The 20,402-nt window shown below is 42.9% G+C and overlaps 2 protein-coding genes and 1 gene segment (V, D, J or C); 1 reads left to right on the plus strand and 2 right to left on the minus strand.

The window, feature by feature from the left end:
• Nucleotides 1–1,867: 1,867 nt before the first annotated feature.
• LOC310985667 (Ig mu chain C region-like) lies at nt 1,868–7,759 on the minus strand. The segment is given in 6 exons: nt 7,345–7,759; nt 6,484–6,816; nt 6,281–6,400; nt 4,975–5,310; nt 3,961–4,278; nt 1,868–2,196 (listed from the first exon to the last, which is right to left on the minus strand).
• A 680-nt stretch (nt 7,760–8,439) lies between these two features.
• tp53rk (TP53 regulating kinase) overlaps nt 8,440–20,402 on the minus strand; it is a gene marked incomplete at its 5' end in the record, with an annotated part of 199,246 nt that continues 187,283 nt past the window's right edge. The window contains 2 exons of one of the 2 annotated variants that reach the window (XM_083972798.1): nt 8,440–9,342; nt 10,348–10,558. In XM_083972798.1, the coding sequence (XP_083828924.1) occupies nt 8,855–9,342; nt 10,348–10,552 (693 nt within the window). In that variant the 3' untranslated portion in view covers nt 8,440–8,854. Of the gene's footprint in view, nt 9,343–10,347; nt 10,571–20,402 lie in introns of those variants that run through there. The other variant, XM_083972797.1, reaches the window with a different exon arrangement.
• Nucleotides 13,619–17,165, plus strand: slc2a10 (solute carrier family 2 member 10; the record flags this gene model as incomplete). The annotated part of the gene is made up of 5 exons (XM_083971286.1): nt 13,619–13,622; nt 14,565–15,794; nt 15,950–16,072; nt 16,409–16,544; nt 16,868–17,165. 5 exons carry the CDS (start codon nt 13,619–13,621, stop codon nt 16,962–16,964), a joined length of 1,590 nt encoding a protein of 529 aa, XP_083827412.1. The 3' UTR covers nt 16,965–17,165.

The raw sequence follows: 20,402 nt of genomic DNA on the forward strand, positions 1-20,402 counted from the left end.
ATCGCCAAATGTATTTACATTGATCACTCGGTTCAAATTTCTATACTCCATAAGTAGTTTCATTAAAAAAAGACACAAAAAATGAACAACTAACTAAAAAACACACAAGGAGATGCAATCAATTTACAATCACATCACATCACATCACATCACATCACATCACATCACATCACATCACATCACATCACATCACATCACATCACATCACATCACATCACACACGTTAAAAAAACATCTTATTGTGTTATTATGTGTATACAAGATGTTACAGGCATGTCTGCTAAGCCTTTGCCCCCATAAGTGCAGCTTCTACATCCATTACTATATTAATTCCATGTTATTTATTTATATAGCAACGTTTGGGCAACTATAATAACATGACTTGTGGTTCTATTATGTCCTGTGATTACTACATTACATTGTTATTATACCATTTGAATACATTTAGAATGCAAACAAAAAATATATATATACAGTACAAGTTCTACCTGAACTCCACAGCAGCAGCAGCAGCAGCAGCAGCACCACCACCCGTAGAGCCATGTCAGCACAGCTCTATGTGTCAGTCTCCGTCTATCTCCTGATAACTGGACTCCCCCTTCTCTCCCTCCCTCTTTTAACAACATTTTGTGTTTCTGTCTATTTCCTCATCAAGCTGATTGGCGATTTCTTAGAAGCAAAACAAAGATTAAAAAAGAGTTAAGGGCCGAGTTTCCTGTTTTTTACAGAGTTCAGATGTAACCCTTAATTCTCCTGTATGTCCCCTGATGAACCATACATAGTACATTATATATTATGACTAGAAAGCCCCTTATAAATGTAGTCATTTTATGTTGCAGCAGATAAGTGTGGGTTATTTATCTCACAGCTTGCTTGTCCTGCTTTCACAGTCCATATACAAATTTGTACTGTGCAGCCTATGTATAGGAGCCACATCTGTTTATTTGTCTGTCTACGTCAGGTCTCCACAGGTGGCAGTTTCTTTCTAAGCAGGGATGTAGGTAATCAGGTGATGCATGGGGTGGAAGATCATGCGGTTTTTACATCAGCCGAATGTGGACAGGCATATGGACAGTTGTTTGTTTCTCAGAGCGCTTCACAAACAGTCTCCTACACCCATGCAGAGCGACTAAAGGAGGGCACGACAGTCACTATATTTCATTTCATCATTTTTTAAATTGGGACAATGCACATTCATCAACGCATCAGTGTAAATGTGCATAACTGCTAAATTTCATCCATACTGTGGATACGGCATGGATCTTCACTGGTTAATTATTAATCTTTCACATGCATAATATCACTTTTGTAGCACAGATGGACAGTTTAAACATGTAATTAATTAATTAATTGAATAAGTGACATGCTCAGTGAAGTTGACCACTCTCACCATCTCTGTAAATTGAAATAATAGAGATGAAAGATACTGCGTCGACCTCTGCACAATGTTGCATCTTGCTGAGAACTCACACTCCTTCTCACCAGTCATAACTCATTCAACTGTGAACACACAGATATTAATCGCACGTTTAACAGTAGAGCTTACATGATTGTGTTTGATGTGACCTTTTAACTCATCCAATGTTCTTTGGATGTACAAACACAAGAGGCCTGCCGTCTCCGTCACTACAGAACCATGTTGTCAGTCATATAGGAAAGTCCAGCGTTGACAGCTGATTGAAGAGTCAGTTGAAAATGAATGAAGAATAAAGTTTCCATAGGCAAATTAAAAAAGTCAGTACACATCCGGAGTAATTATACATGGAGAGGGAACCCCCCCCCCCCCGCAAAACATTAGGAGGAGAGTAGAAAGTCATTTTGAATCTAGAAAAAACGTAAATGAGTATGTATGTGCAAAGTTATTCAGTTATTTAGTTAAGTGCAGGTGTGGCAGAGTGAAGTGTCTCTCCTCAGGTTCTGTCTGGGCGCTGTGGACCACCCGGCACCTGAACTCTGAGCCCTGGACGTCCTTGTTGGGAGTGATTCTGAGAAAACTGAACATGGAGTAAAGGCCATTGATGTTGAGGCTGGGGGGGGTGTTGAAGACACCGGAGAGAAGTGTCTCCCCGTCTTTGGTCCAAGTCACAGAGACGTCCTCGGGACAAAAATCCTTGATGCACAGGTGCAGGATGCACTCTTCATTCAGCAGAGGACACAGCGGCTCACAGTCGATGAACATTACATTTGGAGGAGTTCCTGTTTGGGACACAAATTCTTCAGTTCTCCACTTTAAAATTTAAAAAAACTACATCAGTGTGAAGCAGAAGATTAAACACTGATAACCTTGTTAAGACATTAAATTAGCATGTTATTTAAATGGAGAAACGTAAGAAACTTGTTTCATCCGCTAAAAACAGCCCTGTTCAGAACAGCTAGGGAGCCTGCAAATTACAGATTTTTTTTTGTCAATTCTCACATTTTGGAGGCTGGAAGGCAAACCCAACACCCAAATATAGTACAAAGAACCTTCAAAAAGTGATATTTAAGATACGTACATGATCAAGATGAGCTCCTGAAGACTGAAGTTCAAACCGAGCATCAGTATGGGGAAGAAAGTTGATTGGGCCTCAGTCTTTTCTGTGTGGAGTTTGTATGTTCTCTCTGTGGGCTCTCTAGCTTCCTCTCACAGGCCAAAGACCCATGGTGATTATCACTGTTGACATTTTAGTATTAGCACGAAATATCTTGTGTCACGGTTATCACTGTTTCCTCTTCAGCATCTCTGTGACTGATAGGCCTTGTTCCTGCAGACTGGCGGTAGATTAAAATTTGTTTCAGCAACCATGAGTTTGGTTATGAAAAAGTAATTATGCAACATTATATGCCAACAAGAATCTACCATATGTGATTCATTTTCTTTAAATTGACATTTGTCCCTCTCCCTCAGGATTATAAAACTATACAGGACCTAAATTGGACCATATTTTAGTTTGGTTAAAGAGGAACTATGTAAGGTCGCTTTTCCTCTGTTTTGCCAACCCTCTTCCTGGCCATGTGCATTTGTTTCCAAGCGAGCCGGCGAGAAAGCAATTGATAGAGCAGTAAATGACATTACATGTCATATACAATGTTACAACGTGTATATTTGTGTAGTTCAATCTGTCATAAACAAGAGATCACGTCTTATGTTGCGTGTTTGTGTCGCGGTGCGCAGAGAGGAGAGCTGGGACACCGGGGTGGCAGCGCAGAGAGCCTCCATTCTCCCTCATAACCAGTTACAATTTATTAAACCATCCCAATTACTCAAAAGCTGTAATGTAGCATAGTTAAGATAAAAATCCTGCATAGTTCCTCTTTAATGATGAGAAACGTCTGTCAGATTTAGAAATACTCAGTTGTCATACTGTCCAGGCCCCTTCAGCTGAGATGGGGCAGCAGAACTGCTGGTTGTTAATCCAGGCCTGTACTCTGCTCAGCTCCACAGCTTTTTAGTGCTGCATTGGTGCATTTTTCAAGTTAAACATTATAATGGTGTGATCACCTTCATTTATGCTGTTATTGTGGTTTTTCACTGTGGGAGGTCGACCACAAACATTATCACTGCATAGCCTAATATGTAGCGTTTCATTAAAGTGTTGTCATTCAGTGTTTGGAGAACATTTCTCAGATCTCTCTGTCTTTCTGCTATTTCTTTCTCTGAAACTCTTGGCCACTTAACAGTCCTCCTCCCTCCTCTCAACTGTTTGTTACCTAAGGAGCTCTCTTAAGGGCTAAGATGCTTTTTGAACAACTTTTATCTTTACAATGTCACAGTCTTAATTTTAAGGAGAAATTCTAAGAATTTTCTTAGAATTCGAGGAATTCTAAGTTTTTTCTTAGAAGTACGTCACTAAGAGCTACTTAGTCTTAGGATTCTTTGTGGATACGAACCCAGGTTTTTAGTAGAGGTCTTATAATGTTTCGGAGGCACTACATGAGTTTAAAACACAGATTTACTTTCTTACTCCCTGCTGCCAGTACCTTGAGTGTTGATGTGGTACAAGACATCTTTGAACCCTGGAGATGGGAAGCTGGAGTGGTAAACGCGGCAGGTGTAGACGGCTCTCTCATCTTCTCGGGCCATGACCAGCTGGATCTTACTCCACACACTGTAGAGACGGCTGTGGTCAGAGAACGGACCAAAGTGTGTGACGGTGCGGACCTCCTCCCCGTCGTTCCTGGACCACTCCAGGCTGATTTCCTGGGGGTAGAACTTCTCCACCCGACAGCAGAGAACCAGCAGCCTCTCCACCTTGGGGACCTGAGGGATGCTGGAGATCTGGGAGAAAGATGGCTCCACTGGAGGTGTGCGAGTGTTTGATGAGAGGAGAGGCCAGGACAGAGAGGACAGGGCATTTAAGGGATACTTCAACGTTTTGGCAAATTCGTCCATTGCCATAATCCAGATAGTCATAGGGGTAGGTTCATTACCTTTAATTATCGGTGCATGTTATTTTGAGACAGGAGCTTCTCAGCGAACACAACTGAGGTAACGCTACTGGTCCCCACAATCCAACAACTTCAAAACGTTCTTGTAGACGAGTTGTGACCTGCACATTCACCACGCTATGAAATAATCATGTATAATAATGTAACATTATGACATGAGCTACTTGGCTTTTGAAATCACTCCGCCCAGCAGCCATGTCTGGAATGTAGTTCCGGCTACGCATTTGCCTCGAAAACAACTCTGTCTCGTAATGTAACATGATTATTTCATAGCGTGGTGAATGTGCAGGTCACAACTTCTCCATGAGAGCGTTTTGGAGTTGTCGGACTGTATATTTGATGAGTTTGATGAGGGACGGGGGACTTGTATCGTTCATTGTGTTCGCTGAGCAGCGCACGTCTCTTTCCCGCAGATCTCAAAACAACATGCACCGACAATCAAAGGTAATGAACCTACTGCTATGACAATTTTTTTAGGGTTAGGGGGTCAAACATTTCCAGACTGTGACATATGAATAACAAGCTCTTGGAGCTATAGTGACTGACCTTTGACCCTGACTGTCGTCTCTCTGTTAAAGCTCCTCCCCCTGCACAGCACCACACACTGGTACTTGCTCTGGTCGTCAGTCACACTCAGACACACAGTGAGGACAGAGGTGTGGTGTTTCCCCTCTGAGCGGAGACAGGCCTGTTCGCTGAGATCCTCACTGAGCAGCAGGGAGGCCGACTCTGATGAGACCACCGAGTCTGGACCGCTCCTCAGTCTGAACCACTTCACCTTGATCTCCCGCTGCCTCACGCCTCGGATGATGCACCGAAGCTGGGTCGACTCCTGAACGTATATGATGGCAGGCTGTTTGATTTCAGACACAGTGGGTGGAGCTGTAGAAACAGATTCATTTTTTTTTGCTTAATTAATAGTTCACAGTCAGTAGGTCATAACCAGATTTGTTCTGTTGTCATTAAATACATCTCTATAAATCGCTCCATCATAGCAAAGTAGAAGTTTCTGAAACAATGTACACAGTTGTATGGAAAGGTGGCTGTAGGTGAACTTTTGCTTCAGGCTGGTGGGGAACCAACAATAGAATAGACTTGACTCAACTAGAATAGAATAGAATAGAATAGAATAGAATAGAATAGAATAGAATAGACTCAACTAGAATAGAATAGAATAGAATAGAATAGAATAGAATAGAATAGAATAGAATAGAAGTGCAGCCAATTGGTTGTGTGGCATAAATGACCATTTGTTGTGACATGGCACCCTGTAGGTGAAAGGTAACAAGAAACTACATAAAACTGCATCAGAGAAAAATCATCTTAAAATAAACAAACATGCATTAATACAACTAAACCAGTGCAAACAGTTTTACAAAAGCATCAAACTGCAAGGCAGAAAAATGAAACCGTTCCTCTACTGGTCACGAGAGTGTGTCTCTAACAGTGAGTCAGTCCCCATAGACTCCAATGTTAAAACATCCAACTTTACAGCAGCAAAAAAAACATGTTTACGGTTTTGGCCTCTAGAGTTGATTCTCTCCTTTGTGGTGACTGCACAGGGTTGAGTTTTTTCTATTACACTGATGTTTACATTTTATTAAGGCTTAAAATTCTGTATAATTTAGAGTGTGGCCTCTTTTAGTGACAGGCAGCTGAGAGTATTCCTGCCACAAGCCAGTCTCGGCTTCATGCATGCCCCTTCCCTTTGCCTAATTTGGATTTGTAGGTATGAGAAGCATGGCAATACGGCAGCACTACTCCCACTCTGCATTTCTATGCAGTCTTTCTTTCATACTGTCACTATGATCATGAGATCCACTGTGACCTGGTGCAGCCTCAGTCTGTTCACCTTTGCAGAAGTACGTGTGGAGAAGCAAAGCGGCTCCGATGACGGAGGTGACCAGCAGCAGACTGGTGACACTGGTGACAGCGATCAGAGTGACAGCACTGTAGGGTGGCTGTGATGGAGCTGCAGGGACAGAGAGAGGTCAGGTGCCATCGCCATGTATGGTACGCAATGAGGACATTTCACATTCACAGAAGCGAACCCACCTTGAACAGTGAGGGTCACAGATCTGTTGTAGGGCCGGGCGTAGGTGTGGTGCTCCACCTGGCACATGATGCGAACCTCTCCAAACACCACAACAGAGGACTGCAGGGTGATGCTGCTGCGTATACTGTAGGTGCCGTCCGGGTTGCGAACTGCCATCTCCGTGCAGACTCGGGACAGCTTGCTGACCCCCGCGTGGTGAGTGCGGGAGCCATTTTGGATGTACCACGAGACGTCCAGCTTCTCTGGGTAGAAGCCTGTGATGTCACACTGTATGGTCTTCTCCTCCCCCTGTGTCACTGCCGCCTGTTCTGGGAGCAACACTGAGGGCCGGGCTGGGGATCAGGGAGAGAGTCACAGATGATTGTTAAGGCAGTTCGTCTGTGATGATGAACTCTGCAATACGGTGAAAAACACACATGCACATGCAAATTCAGACAACACAATGGAAGCGTTTCCAAGGAACAGTAAAAAGTGGTGGGACATTTTGTGGATTGCTGAATTGTGACTTTTGAATAAAAAGAAGTGTCACTTCTTTCATTTTAAGTTATTTTTTTACCTGCTTCACAAAGTTCAGCTGTGTTGCCTAAGAGCCTTGACAAAACTCCACCTTTTTAGCTGTTAAACTGGGCAGAAACACAATACTTTCATTGAAAAGAGGCGGTTTGATTACATTATATAAGCAGCATGCAATGAATCTTGGGATAGGTTGATCTATGAGGGATCTACATGTTAGAGTCTTTGAAGTGCACATGTAGTCACACTGCTGTCTGTGACACAGCAAATGCAGGACAAGAAGGATGCAGGCCCTGAACCGAGGCACAGCTAGTTATGTGGAATATGAGGATGAAGAAGAGGATTACCCAGCACTTCCAGGGACGTGGTCTCTGTGTAGACCACAGGTGTGATTACCCTGCAGGTGTACAGCCCTTCGTCTCCCACGGTCACATTGTGCAACTGCAGAGACGCGTTGCTCTGGAGCAGCCCCGTTCTGTCCACCACAGAGCCGTCCCTGCCCACACGTGCTCTCCCGTCCTCAAACGTGTACACGGTCTTCTTCTCTGCATGTCTGTCCACCATGTTCCACTCGACGGTGAGCGCACTCCACTCCACCTGCTGGGCCAGTTTGCGGAACAGGCAGCTGATAGTTGCGTCCGTTCCCACCAACACACTGAGCCTCCTGCTGGAGTCAGCCGAGGAGCCTGCAAACACAGGGGTGGCCACCTGCAGCAGCTCACCACCACAGAGCAGAACAGTAACCAGGATCACAGTCCTCATGTTCAGCTGGAGCTCCGTTGGTGTTGTTGGCACACACTGAGGCAATAATGAAAGTGAACTGTAGCAGATTCAAAATGACTGGATCACGTGGTGGCTTAGCAAACACTTAGGTGTGTGTTAACTTGTCAGGCATGCAGGACTTTGACTTTTGGCCCTGCAGAACCACATGTGCTTTAAGATGAGTCACCTGCTGAACAAAAGTGTCTTACACACTATAGATAAGATGTAGCCGCAGGTGTAGCAGGTGCACAGCAGCTGCAGGGATATTTGTGTTTACAAGTTGATCAGGACATTATGCATAAGTGGTAGGAGCATCATGACGTCTGACGTCATGACGTTTGTGCATTTTGTTTGTGTTTTGTCCCTGAGGTGTTTCCACTCATCCAAACACTTTACACTATTAATTTATCTCAATACCATAATGTTTCTACCTTTCTCCAAGTGACACCTGTAGCCTATGTCTCTAATTAGTTTACACACACTAGTTAAACAACCAGAACACCAGGGCATTATTCACCTAGAAGCTAAAAACTACAGGGAAATGCTGCAAAAACTCCAGTAAGGATATTTTGTGTAGTGAAACTAAAATCCAAATACTCATCATTTTAATATGATTATTGCTTAATATGCTGAATAAGACTTAATTCCCAGTAATGTGATCAGAAACTGTTTGTATGATGTTTTATTTGGGTCATATATTGCTACTAGGTGAGATAACGGGGCGCAGTCAGTGATACATTAAATTTGTTCTCTTGTCTTTAACACAGTTCACAGCTATTGATCCACCTGGATCAATAGTTAAGTCCTAATTTACTTTAAATACTTCCAGCACCTTGGAACTTCAACTTAAAAATTTGATTGAACTTTCGCTTAGGTGTTGTATTTGACTTAAAGACTCTGTCCTGCTAATGGTGGACTACAGATAAGTCTCCTTTTGTTCCAATATCATCCCAATTAGATGAAAACTTCTGTCCATTTTACAACAAGTCACATTTTTATTTTCATTTCATTTCAACAGTCTTTTTTTTTTTTATAATCTTAGCATGTTCAGACAAAACCTCTAAAGAGCTTCGTTCCTGTATGAAGCTCAGTTCTTCAGCCCACCATTGACCTCTTCCTCCCTCTCAACCGGACCTCATCCAGCTTTTTAATGACTGCTGATGACTTCTTGGACGCTGCCGTGTAGCTCTTCAGCAGCTTCTCAAACAGAGCCTCTGTGTTAGGGTGAGTACTGAGGAATGCCTTCTCCAACACGTACAAGTCCACCCCCTTATCCTCCGGCAGAGCAGAGATGTAGCTCAGGCCGAAGTCAATGAGGACCAGTTCCGACTCTGGATCCTCCGAGCCACATCTCAGCAGTATGTTGGAGGTGGTAAGGTCTCCGTGGACCACGTCCTCATCGTGCATTTTGGCCAGGATCTGGCCCATCCTCTGAGCCAGCCGCTCCAGCTTCTGGTCCTGACAGGATTTAGACTCCTGTGCGGTGGCGATGTGGTCACGCACAGTTGAGGAATCAACAACTTCCTCCAGGAAAATACTGTGGGAGGTGTAGTCCACAAAGTAGACCACAGGGGCAGATATACCTGTAAGGAAGAGAAGATGAAGGAGGTTTTCATTTAGCAGACGGTACGGATGTGACACTCCAGGCCACAGATCATATTCTCTGGATGTAAGGAAGGGAACATGGCCTACACAAAAATCACACTAACATTTTAAATTTTTTTGTGAAAATGAAATGAAAAATAAAAATGACAACTCCTCTCACGATATTTAACAAAAATAATTGCTTTTGAATGTTTTTAATGTTTTAGTGCATATCATTCAGCCCTAGTTTGTGGAAGAAGTTGAGCTCAGTGTCTCAGAGGAATCAGATAAACACACTTGTGTTAGTTTGAGACATGTGGTTTGCTGACTGATAAGCAAAATACAGACCATCACCAAACAGGAAGCGGACATGATATCTGCACACATTGAATCATGGTCCAGTAAATCGCTCTAATATCACATATTAATGATACTTTTCAATTACACTCCTAAATTTCAACCACATTTGAAATGTGTCCTCTCCAAGACATTTAGGCCTACTGTTGTTATATGGTGTCATCAGATGTTACCAAAATATTGACAGTGTACAGGTTTTTAGTATGATCTCAAACTCAAACAGTGGTGGTCAGTGTGTGAACAGCCCTAACATGAACACAGTATGGTTTTCAGAATGAACAAAGCTGTCAATCAATCAGTGGGCTTGAGACCTCACACATTCACTAAGTGAATATTAGGCTACTTATAATGATAAGCCCAGTGGAAACAAAACAAACCGTACAATACTCGATAATAGCCTAATAAAGAGTAGTGGTGTTTCACGACAGGGCAGCTGTGAACAAACACTAAACTTTAATGTGTAGTTCAACAAACAGGCGCGTCCTGCCTCACTCTGACAGCGGTGATACGGCGGCTTTTTAACGGCCCCGGGCTGAGACTGTCTCACATGGACCAGTGACCATGTTCATTCATACCGGACTCATAGGCTAACACGGACACGGTCACTCGGACCTGTCTGCAGCTCCGGGCTCTGGTGGGACTCGTACCTGCCCTGCGGCAGCGCAGTATGGAGCGGACCTCCTGCACCGTCCTCCGGTGAGTCAGCTTCTCGTCCAGCACCGGGTGCCGGTACCGTTTGGGGAACCGCTCCTTCACTATCGTCGGCTTTCCCAGAAACGCTGTCCGGTACACCCGAGCTTCTGCACCTTGTTTTATTAGTTCTGCCTTCCTGAGTAACTCTGCGACCGCCATGCTCCTCTCCTGAGCCATGTTGTTTACTGCTTCGCCTTCCTCTGCTGAGTCGCGCGGTGCCACTTCCTCCGCTCTGCGTCGACGTGCTGCCGCCTGCAGGCCGCCGCTGCAACCACACCTTCACCCATACTTCACCGCAGCTGGAAACGCCACTAGGAAAAAAAAGTTATTCTAGTTGTGAAACTCTTCGTCTACAGATTGAAACTCCAAGTAGGCCATATGAGACACATTTTATACATATCCAAACCTAGGTAAACGCATATTTATCTAAAAGTAGGATTGTTTCCCTTTTAGAGTTGGAAGTCCAAAAAGTCTGCAGATCCTACCTAGGAGGTTATGTTTTTTTCTTCTAAATAAAAGTCGGAAGTTTCCAAACTAGGCAACTAGGTAAAGTAGGCCTAAAGCATGAAATAGGCCTAGTGCAGTAGGCTACTAGCCTACTCACATACATTGACTTTGTATGTTACAGTAACCTGCTTGGTGTAGCCTACATGCCAGCTGGATATTGTTCATTAATTATTGCCTGTGTTGTATTCTGGTGGATATGACTGAATTCCTGTGCTAAACAGACAGTGATGGCATGAATGTGATATCCAGAGGCAAATCATATTGTCTTATTGGGAAACGTAAGATTGTTTCATTAATGTCACGAGCCCTACCAGCTGTGAGCTGTGTCATTATGGACAAAGTCCAAAATAATAAGATTCCATTTCATTGGAAGCTGGAAGGCTGGAAAAAACTTTATTTTTTAAATTTTTTTAAAATGTTTTTTTAATTTTCAAAATTAAAGTCAGGAATGTATTAGCCTGTGTCTGAATCGTATTCTTGCCTCTCTCAGTTCCTCGTTTCAGTAGGCTAGATCTGCTTTTTGTTCTAAATAAATTCTACTTGTGATTTTATTCAATAGCTTATGTCAATTCTTGATTTCAGCCCTGTGACCTCTCCTCACCCCACCCTTACTCCATGTCTCCTGAGATTGGCTCTATTGTGGCCGGTGTGCTGGTCCTCCTCGGGACCCTCTGGAGTCATTCCTGGGATCTCGGACAGATGTCGACCTCTGGCGTCAAAACTTCGCCAAGAAGTTTTTCCTCCTGGTAACTTGACGCGGCTGCCACGTAGCCCCGACTTCCTGGAGGACCATCGGTTTTTCCAACAGCATCTTCAGCCTGTTAACCCGGCCACTGTTTGCGGAGAGTCCTCTTTCGTTCCCTGGAGGTCTCAGAGTCGACAAAGTGCAGGTTGACCGCACACAGAGGAGCCCTCTGCATCTGTCCGCCCCGCGTCACAGCGGCCTCTGCCTTCGCTCTATGGTCCCGATAAGTAACGGGTCTGTACAAGTCCACAACAACAGAAGCACCACAGAGAGGACTCTGCAGATCGGGTCTCTGCTCAGACAAAGACCAGAGAAAGACGGGTGAGTGTCCCTGCGGAGGAGTGTGACTGGAGTATATTTATTCTGTCAATTATAGTGCAGATCAAACAACACTAGTAGCCTAGTTCAAACTCCACCAGACGACGCGAAGATGCTGCTCAAATGTCTATGCATGAACAGTGATGGTTGTAACATTCCTGACATTTCTGACTACATCTTTTACACAAAAAGGCACGTTCAATGTGTGTTTGCTATTTAGGTGTTATATCTGCAACACAAACAAAACGTGTGGTTTAGTCTCTCCTAATCTTAATGGAAAAATATCTAGTCTAACAATAAACTGTAGCTATGACACAATGAAATGCACTTCAAGAATTTAACTTTGAATGAGACAGCTCTATTGCAAAACTGTATAGTTTTATAGATGATTCCCTGTCTCCCCTATAATGTGCCAATGTTGTAACACTGACACTGTGCTGCATAATCGTCACTTATCCCTCATACTGCAGGCAATAACATTTTACTGTTGACCTAAGGTTTGAATACAGGATGTTTACATTGTGGTTTTGAGGATTTCACATAGGCTACTGGATTATTATTTTTTCATCCACCACTGGATAAACCAGCTTTGACACTTGGCTGCTTCTCGTAGGACCTGTACAATTTTTTTGTGTTTGTGGCATATTAAGGCATTTATTAACTTTATCACTGATGAAATAACTTGACTAACTAACTGAGAGAAAATATACTTATAGCCTACCTTTAATGCTACATTGTTGAAAAGTCATAGTTTTTTGTAAACTCTGCATTCCTTTTCAATATATATTTAAACTTTGTCCAGGTTTGTGTACCTGTGCATATGACACAGGACAAATGTGAAAATACAGACCTGTTTCACTCTGTGCACAGACATTGCTGTTCGTTAGTAGTTCTTCTTTAGTGTTAGACCATGGATTAAAAAGGCAGGAGGAATTTAAAAAGTGGGGTGCTCTGTAATTGTATCCAGCCTGAACAAGGTCTGAAGCTCAGAAGTCACGGTGCTAATGTGACACATCAAAGTTGTCCCTGAGTTTTGTGCATCAGGAGGATTATTCATACTCACTGTCTGGACCAGACTCAAACACTTGAGTCCAGAGTGAAGAGGCTGTGATGGAAAAACATGGAGCTGGACAAGTGGTGAGAACCGCTTCCTGAGCATGCTCAGTGACTATCTGAAGGACAACAGCTGTTTGCAAGGTGTCATTAGGGAGTCCACATGTGATGGACTCAATAGAAGATCATTGCCAGTCTTTGCAGGATGTGATCTGTTGTCAGTCACATCAACCATGGTCCTAGTGTTCCTCATCATGAAGGAACATGTCAGTGGAGCAGTGACTGCCTCATGTGGAGACAGTCACTGTCGACCTATGATACAACACAACACAACTGATTTCGACACAAGTGTGTTTTGTTTTGGTCCACCTCAAGTGGACTCCCTAATGAAATCATGCAATCATTTGGAAGGTTACCATGGTGATGGGACTGCAACAGGCTCTTGTGGGCTCCTCTGTCTTTTCACTACAGGACACAAGACTCCCTGTGAGGATGGATCTGTTGTTATTTCATGTTTCCGTCCCTGTTGCAGATGACGCGCTCGCCCTAATCAGTCCAGTCCTGCAGTCCGACTGAGATGTGTTCATGACGGATCAGAAGCAATGGGTAAGATAAGCAACTTTAATCTCAACCATGTTTATTTCTACTTGGGTGTTAAGTAAAGATGTGCCCTTAACCTGTGAAAGACAGTGCAGGGACCCATTATGTTCTTGTGTGGAAGCTGATAATAACTGACATGGCTGATGTCTCTAAAACTACATTTAATTACATTACAGTTAACTGAATTATTTGGCAGGTTTTTGTTTGAATTGTATGTGAGTGTGAAAACAGTGAACTGAGCCTCAGCAGCTCTCATTTGCATGTTGGTTTCCTTCATTTACATTTGTATGAATAGAACCTGCATATCAGATACTCACAGGATAATGTGTTGAACAGCTGCAGAGCAGTCCAGGTGACTCAAGGCTCATTATTCAAGAGGAGACTAAACAAACATGACAAATACTATTTATACTCACCACTGTGAGATTGGATGTACGTATTTACTAAACCTGGACTGGAAACTGCTGGGACACAGTGAATCCACAAACCGTGACTTTACTTTATGTATTGCAAAGGAGTATGCAGAATGTCATGGGATGTGTTATACTCTGTGTCAGGTTAGTTTACATCTTCATCAACATAATAAAGAATAAATCACTGTTGTGTTGCACAAATTAAAGTGTTGCTCGTTTCATCTCTCATTGTTCTGACCATGTCAAAACATCAACAATTAAGTTTACACCTGGATAATTTGAATGAATCAGTCCCTGTATCTGTCCTGGTTTACAGCTGTAGGATATAAAAACATATAGTAAAAACACAGCACAAATATAATATGAGCGTATTGATGTCAAATATTTATGGTACGTGTGGCTCCCAGATACTCTGTGTGCATGTGCCCTCCAGCTTAACCTCAACTCTAGTTTAATGTTATAATGTTACGTAATCACCCAAAGGTTTTAAAACATGGTTGGCGAGGTATTTTCAATCCTGTCTTCTGACCCCTAGGTTTCTCCATCCTCCTGTTGACCTGCATGGTGTCCACTCTGGGTGGCCTGGTCTTTGGTTATGAGCTGGGCATAATCTCTGGTGCCTTATTGCAGCTGAAGGTAGAGTTCAGGCTGTCATGTGTCCAGCAGGAGGCTCTGGTCAGCTCTTTATTGATTGGAGCTCTGCTGGCTTCCACCGTGGGAGGTTGCCTGATTGACCGCCATGGACGCAGGAAAGCCATCCTCTTCAGCAACATCTTGATCCTGACCGGCAGCCTGGTCCTGCTCATCAGTTCCTATCTTGCTCTGGTGGTTGGCAGGATAACAGTGGGCTTCGCCATGTGCATTTCCTCCATGTCCTGCTGCATCTTTGTGTCTGAGATGGTTCCCCCAGATCGCAGGGGCTTCCTGGTAACACTGTACGAAGCCGGGATCACCGTGGGCATCCTTGTAGCTTATGCCATCAACTACTTCCTCTCTGATTCCACAGGAGGGTGGAGGTGGATGTTTGGATTTGCTGTGGTCCCAACTTTGGTTCAGCTGGTCTCTATCTGGTTTCTGCCCTCTAACACTAAGGACTCTGGAAGCCATGACTGCTGTCAGGCTGAGAGAGACCTCATGAGCCCCGCTGACTCCAGCAGGGACACCAAGAAGTTTCAGTATGATAGCTGCTCCCTGTTCCAGCGGAAAGACAACATGAGGACTCGGACTGTTATAGGACTGGGTTTGGTGCTGTTCCAGCAGTTCACTGGTCAGCCAAACATCCTCTTTTACGCCTCCACCATCTTCCATTCAGTGGGATTTCAAAGCAATGCCTCGGCGGTGCTGGCCTCCGTGGGCCTCGGGCTGGTCAAAGTGATCGCCACTCTGACCTCCATGGTGTTCTCAGACAGACTGGGCAGGAGACCTCTGCTCATCAGTGGGTGCTGCGTGATGGCGTTGTGTCTGATGACCATCGGACTTCTCAGTGGACAGTCAGCGATGAACGCTCAGAGGTCGTGCGATTCCGAGTTCAGCGTGAACACGACAGACCTACCTCACTTACCTGCTGGTCACAGGTCAATTGTTGACACGCCTCTTGGTGACAGCCTGAGGCTTCTTAGTAACAACACACAAGATGAAAACGTAATTGATAATTCTGGACTAAAACCTCTGGATCCCCCAGAACCCTCGAGCACCATCGTGAACTGGATTGTTATGCTCTGTATGATGGCTGTGGTCATTGCATACTCCGTTGGATTTGGACCAAGTTTGTATACCGTATATTATATCATATTCATTGAAGCTACACAGACATACTTGAACACTTACTATTCTCTTAGGATAAAGATTCTTCTCCTGAAGACAGTGTAGTCTAACCTCTTCCTCTGGGTTGTTACAAATTGGGAAATCTTTGTCTTTCAGTGACCTGGATTCTCCTGAGTGAAATATTTCCAGCTGCTGTCAGAGGAAGAGCCTTTGCCTTCACAAGCTGCTTCAACTGGGCTGCCAACCTGTTGGTCACATGCACGTTCCTTAATGTTATTGGTGAGTTCCCACACACCGTTCACCTCGAAGACAGGTGCAGCTGTACCTAACAAAAATATTGATTATAGTGATTATATTGATTGACTGACCACTCAGAATGTAGAAGTCCTATCCTGTCTGTCTGGAAAAACTGTCACTTTTGGACTGATCCACTGGGGTAAAGGTTAGCTGGTAAAGATGCTACAAGACAGACAGACGAAAACGGACTATCAGGACTATCTTTAGGTAGCTGTCCCTACATGACTTGGTTCGGTGACTGAATCTTCGTATCAAGCTTAGGTGAGTTACAGGTGAATTTCAGGTGATCAGGAAGTGTACTGTGCTTTTGGTCCACAGATTGGATTGGTCTGTCAAAGATGTTTTTCCTGTACGGGGTAACTGCTGTGGTAGCAGGAGTCTTCTTCTACGTCCTTCTGCCAGAGACCAAAGGGAAGAGTCTGGAGGAAATAGATCAAGAGCTACGTTTGAACAGGTGAGCTCCACATTACAACTGTCCAGGAAGGTAATAAGTTATATTTACATACTAAACTTGCGTTTATTTGTTAGCATGTTCGATACTTTTGGCCCTGACTCCACAATACTTAAAAGACAAATATTTTTCTGTGATATTTCTCTGTCTACTTTTGACTCAACTACTACGAAGGACTCTTACTTTGAAAGAGAGGCTTTCAGTCAGCAAAATATACTTAAGTATTTTTCAAATGAAATACTCCAGTTTAACTCAAGTAAAATTGTGTCATATTGAGTTGGAGTCTGTGGTGCCATGCTGAGACAGCGCTGTGTCTTGTCCTGTAGGTTTCACCATAGTCAACAGTGTTGTGGCTTCATCGGCCGCAGACAGACCTCCCCGCAGTACCAGAGGGTGCACTGTCAGGTGAGCAGCTCAGGGTGATGAGAGACACGACGGCAGAGGTCCATCCTACTCTTTTTGAAAGGTGCTATATAAATAAAGTTTATTATTATTATTATTACTCCCACAGCTATGACTGAAACTCTAAAATGTGTGTCTTCATGAAACCTGTTGATAAGGCGTGTGTTTCAGTGTGTGAGTTGATCAGATCAATCTGACAATGTTATAGAGATTCAATTTCTTTCTTTTTTTTTTTTTTTTTTTTTTTACAATATGATGTTGTTCCCCCACTTTGCACTGATATGTCTGATATCTGTTTATTAGGCAGGATTGGCAGGTGTGACTTGTTACAAAATACATTCATTTGAGTAATACGTTTTACCAACCTTTTTCGGAAACTTACATATAAAGTTCTCTGTACTCTGAGTAGAATTATTTTGGCTCCTCTCTTGATTCAATCATTAATCTTATGCCCATTTCTATTGGCACTGTATCTGATTTTGAAATTCTGCAGGCTAAGAACACAAAACAACTACGCATTGATATAAAAATGTACTTTTGAATACTTGATCCATCCACAACCTCCTCCTAATACGTCATCCCTGCACTGCATTGCTGCACTTTTCTTGTTGCTCCTGTCATAATGACCGTGACCACTAGATGTCACCTAGCAACACAATATAGCCTATAGTAGCCTACATCAGATGCTGCACAGACCATTGGAGATTGTTTAAATACAGTATGTACCATGTGACAAGCTCATGCTGTGATTTCTTGTCACTCTTTGTGTCTGTCAAACTGTCAAAGATCAAAATCTCAGCAACATAACTGCAGATGTGAATAATGTTGATTTGTTTTTTCAGACTGTTAAAGCTTAAATCAGTGAAGTTTTACTGTGTTTTTATTCAGGTATTTGCAGCCCTTTGAGGGGTGGGTGGGTCATCAGTAAAATGAGACCTGTAGTTTCAAAAGCAGAGATCCCCATTCATGTCTGTCCCACTCACCTGTTTAAAGACTGTTGCTTCTGCTGAGTTACTTAAAAAGTATCTACAGACAAATCTGTTAAAAAAAACAGGTTCTCATGTGATCTCTGCACACCTGTGGCCAGATGTATTTAAATGAGAAGTACACAGTGCATGTGCCATTTCCTGTATTTATACACAGAGTATATATATATATATATAGAGAGAGAGAGAGTGTCACACACTCCTTTGACCACGTGAAGACAATCTGTGGATTAAGATACAGTGAAAGCACAAGTAAACCAAGATAATTAATTTAGTATACAATAAAATCATGTCACAGAGCTACTTTCATAATCATATGTTTTTCTGTCTAGCAAAAATTACATTACATGAATAGAAAAAAAATTGTTTTGTGGTCAATATTTCCTTTACCATGGTTCCCTTTAATTAACTGCAAATCTTTTCACTAGTATTCAAATATGCCCTATCACATTTTTAATATGTCTAGTCAATAACTGAAGCTCAGGGTAAAACAGGACTTTACTTAGCAGTGATTGTACTAAAGTAAACTGATGCCCATTTCTGTCTCAGGTTCACAATCTGTGAAATTGTTCTTCCTTGTGTTTCTTCTTTGTATCTGAAAACCTGTGGCCGAGTCTTGATCCATTTATGGTCGTAGTGGGAGAGGAAATGGGCACATGTGAGTTAGATTTATAAAGTGGAACCATGTGAACGGACAGCTTTAATTCTGTTTAAAAAAAAAGTGTGTATTTATAGTATTTCTGGTTTCATGCACATAGATTGTTATGAATCTGCGCAGTTTTATGCAGCTGGCCCCTGGTGTGTGTTTTACTGGACACTGTATTCCCACATGATTTCAGTTTGATTGATTTGACCCATTTATGCCATGTGAAGCAGTTTTGTAGCACATGTCTGTAAATAAAGCTTACTGACTGAGCAGTCTAAAGTTTAATATGAAATAAAGTTGTTAATGCCAACATCAACCTAGTCATGTGTGTTTTTCTAATACATCCATGGTTTGTGGACATCGAGTGTATATGAAACTTTGTAGGCTACAGGTGTAAACATCAAGGGCAAGTTTCTATGTGTGCCAGCTCAGAGAAGGGTAGGGGAATGAAATTGTAGTCTAGATAAGCTAGTAAAACAGGCACTGACTCATGAGGTTGTCACGGAAATTTTAATGAAAATTTATTTTAGCAGGGCAGAGGTGAAAGGGTTAAGCAAAGCAGGGGCGCAACTACCTACTTTCTGGGGGGTATGCAGACATATCACAGGCGCCCCCCCCCCCCCCCCCCGTGTGTTATTTTATTATATAGCCTACAATCAGTGTTGGGAGGATTACTTGTAAAATGTATTCCCCTACAGATTACTGATTACAAAATCTGTTATCGGTAATATTTGGATTACTCAAAGTAATGTATTCTGAATAGGCTACTTATTGGATTACTTCTTACTTCAAAACCGCCTGCCTCCGTGCTGATAGTAACAGTGTTTTCTTCATTGAATTGGATTGTTGGCTATGTGTCCAACCCCAACCTGGAGAAGTGGATTGCACTTTGTCAAGCCTCTGCCTTCAGACCTGTCCAACTAGGGGCAGGGGGGTCCTTACTGTCGTAATGTAAAGAGTCACATTATATGGGGGGTTAGGGGTGCATACCTGAAGATGCATTGCAAACCCAGAGGGGTGAAAAAGGTCAGTAGCTAAACCCCTGTAGGGGGGTCTGGGGGCTTCCCCCCCAGAAATTTTTTGTGATTTTAACATGTGAGTGAAGCATTCTGGTGTACTCTGAGATGGGGGGGGGGTTCTACTATGGTCAAGATTTACAAAACGGAAAGCTACGAATACTAAAAAAAAAGAAAAAAGAACAGAACATTTTAGAACAGGACAGTGTCCCTTTTTCGGCGGAATTTTGTGCTACTGCAGATAATTTCGTCAACTTGTAATGTACACATTTTTTGAGTAGGCCTATATAAAAATGTGCTTTCTCAACTTCTAAAATTTTGATTTGAGTGGGCAAAACATTTATTTGAGGGGGCGCTGCCCCCTCTTGCCCCTGCGTAAAGCCGGCCCTGCTGGGCGCCTTTAACACTGAATTTAATCTTACACATGATCTTATAGGCTACAGTGGCTCCTTTAAATTAAATAATATTTAAATTATTTTTTAAATAGCCAATCAGGCTTGGGTTATATTAAAGCTGGGCAGCTTTCTCTGCTCACAGTCCAGACTACAGCCTCTGAACCTACAAGAATACCCTCAAAAAAATACACAATTTAAAATAGGTTTTGTTTGTGAGTGTAGGGCCAGCAACATGATATTTTTGAAAATAAAGCAATGACAGGAGCCACTGTTAAACCTGTAGGCTAACTCTAAAAACCTACCTAAACTCACTTCTCTGCTGAAGTCGGTGTGGTTTTGGAAACAGCGTGACGTTGCTGTTAAACCAGCTCATTATAAACATCATGACAGTCCAGGATCCGTTTAACAACGTGATC

Source organism: Trachurus trachurus, assembly GCF_905171665.1.
Source record: "Trachurus trachurus genome assembly, chromosome: 5".
Taxonomy (NCBI): domain Eukaryota; kingdom Metazoa; phylum Chordata; class Actinopteri; order Carangiformes; family Carangidae; genus Trachurus; species Trachurus trachurus.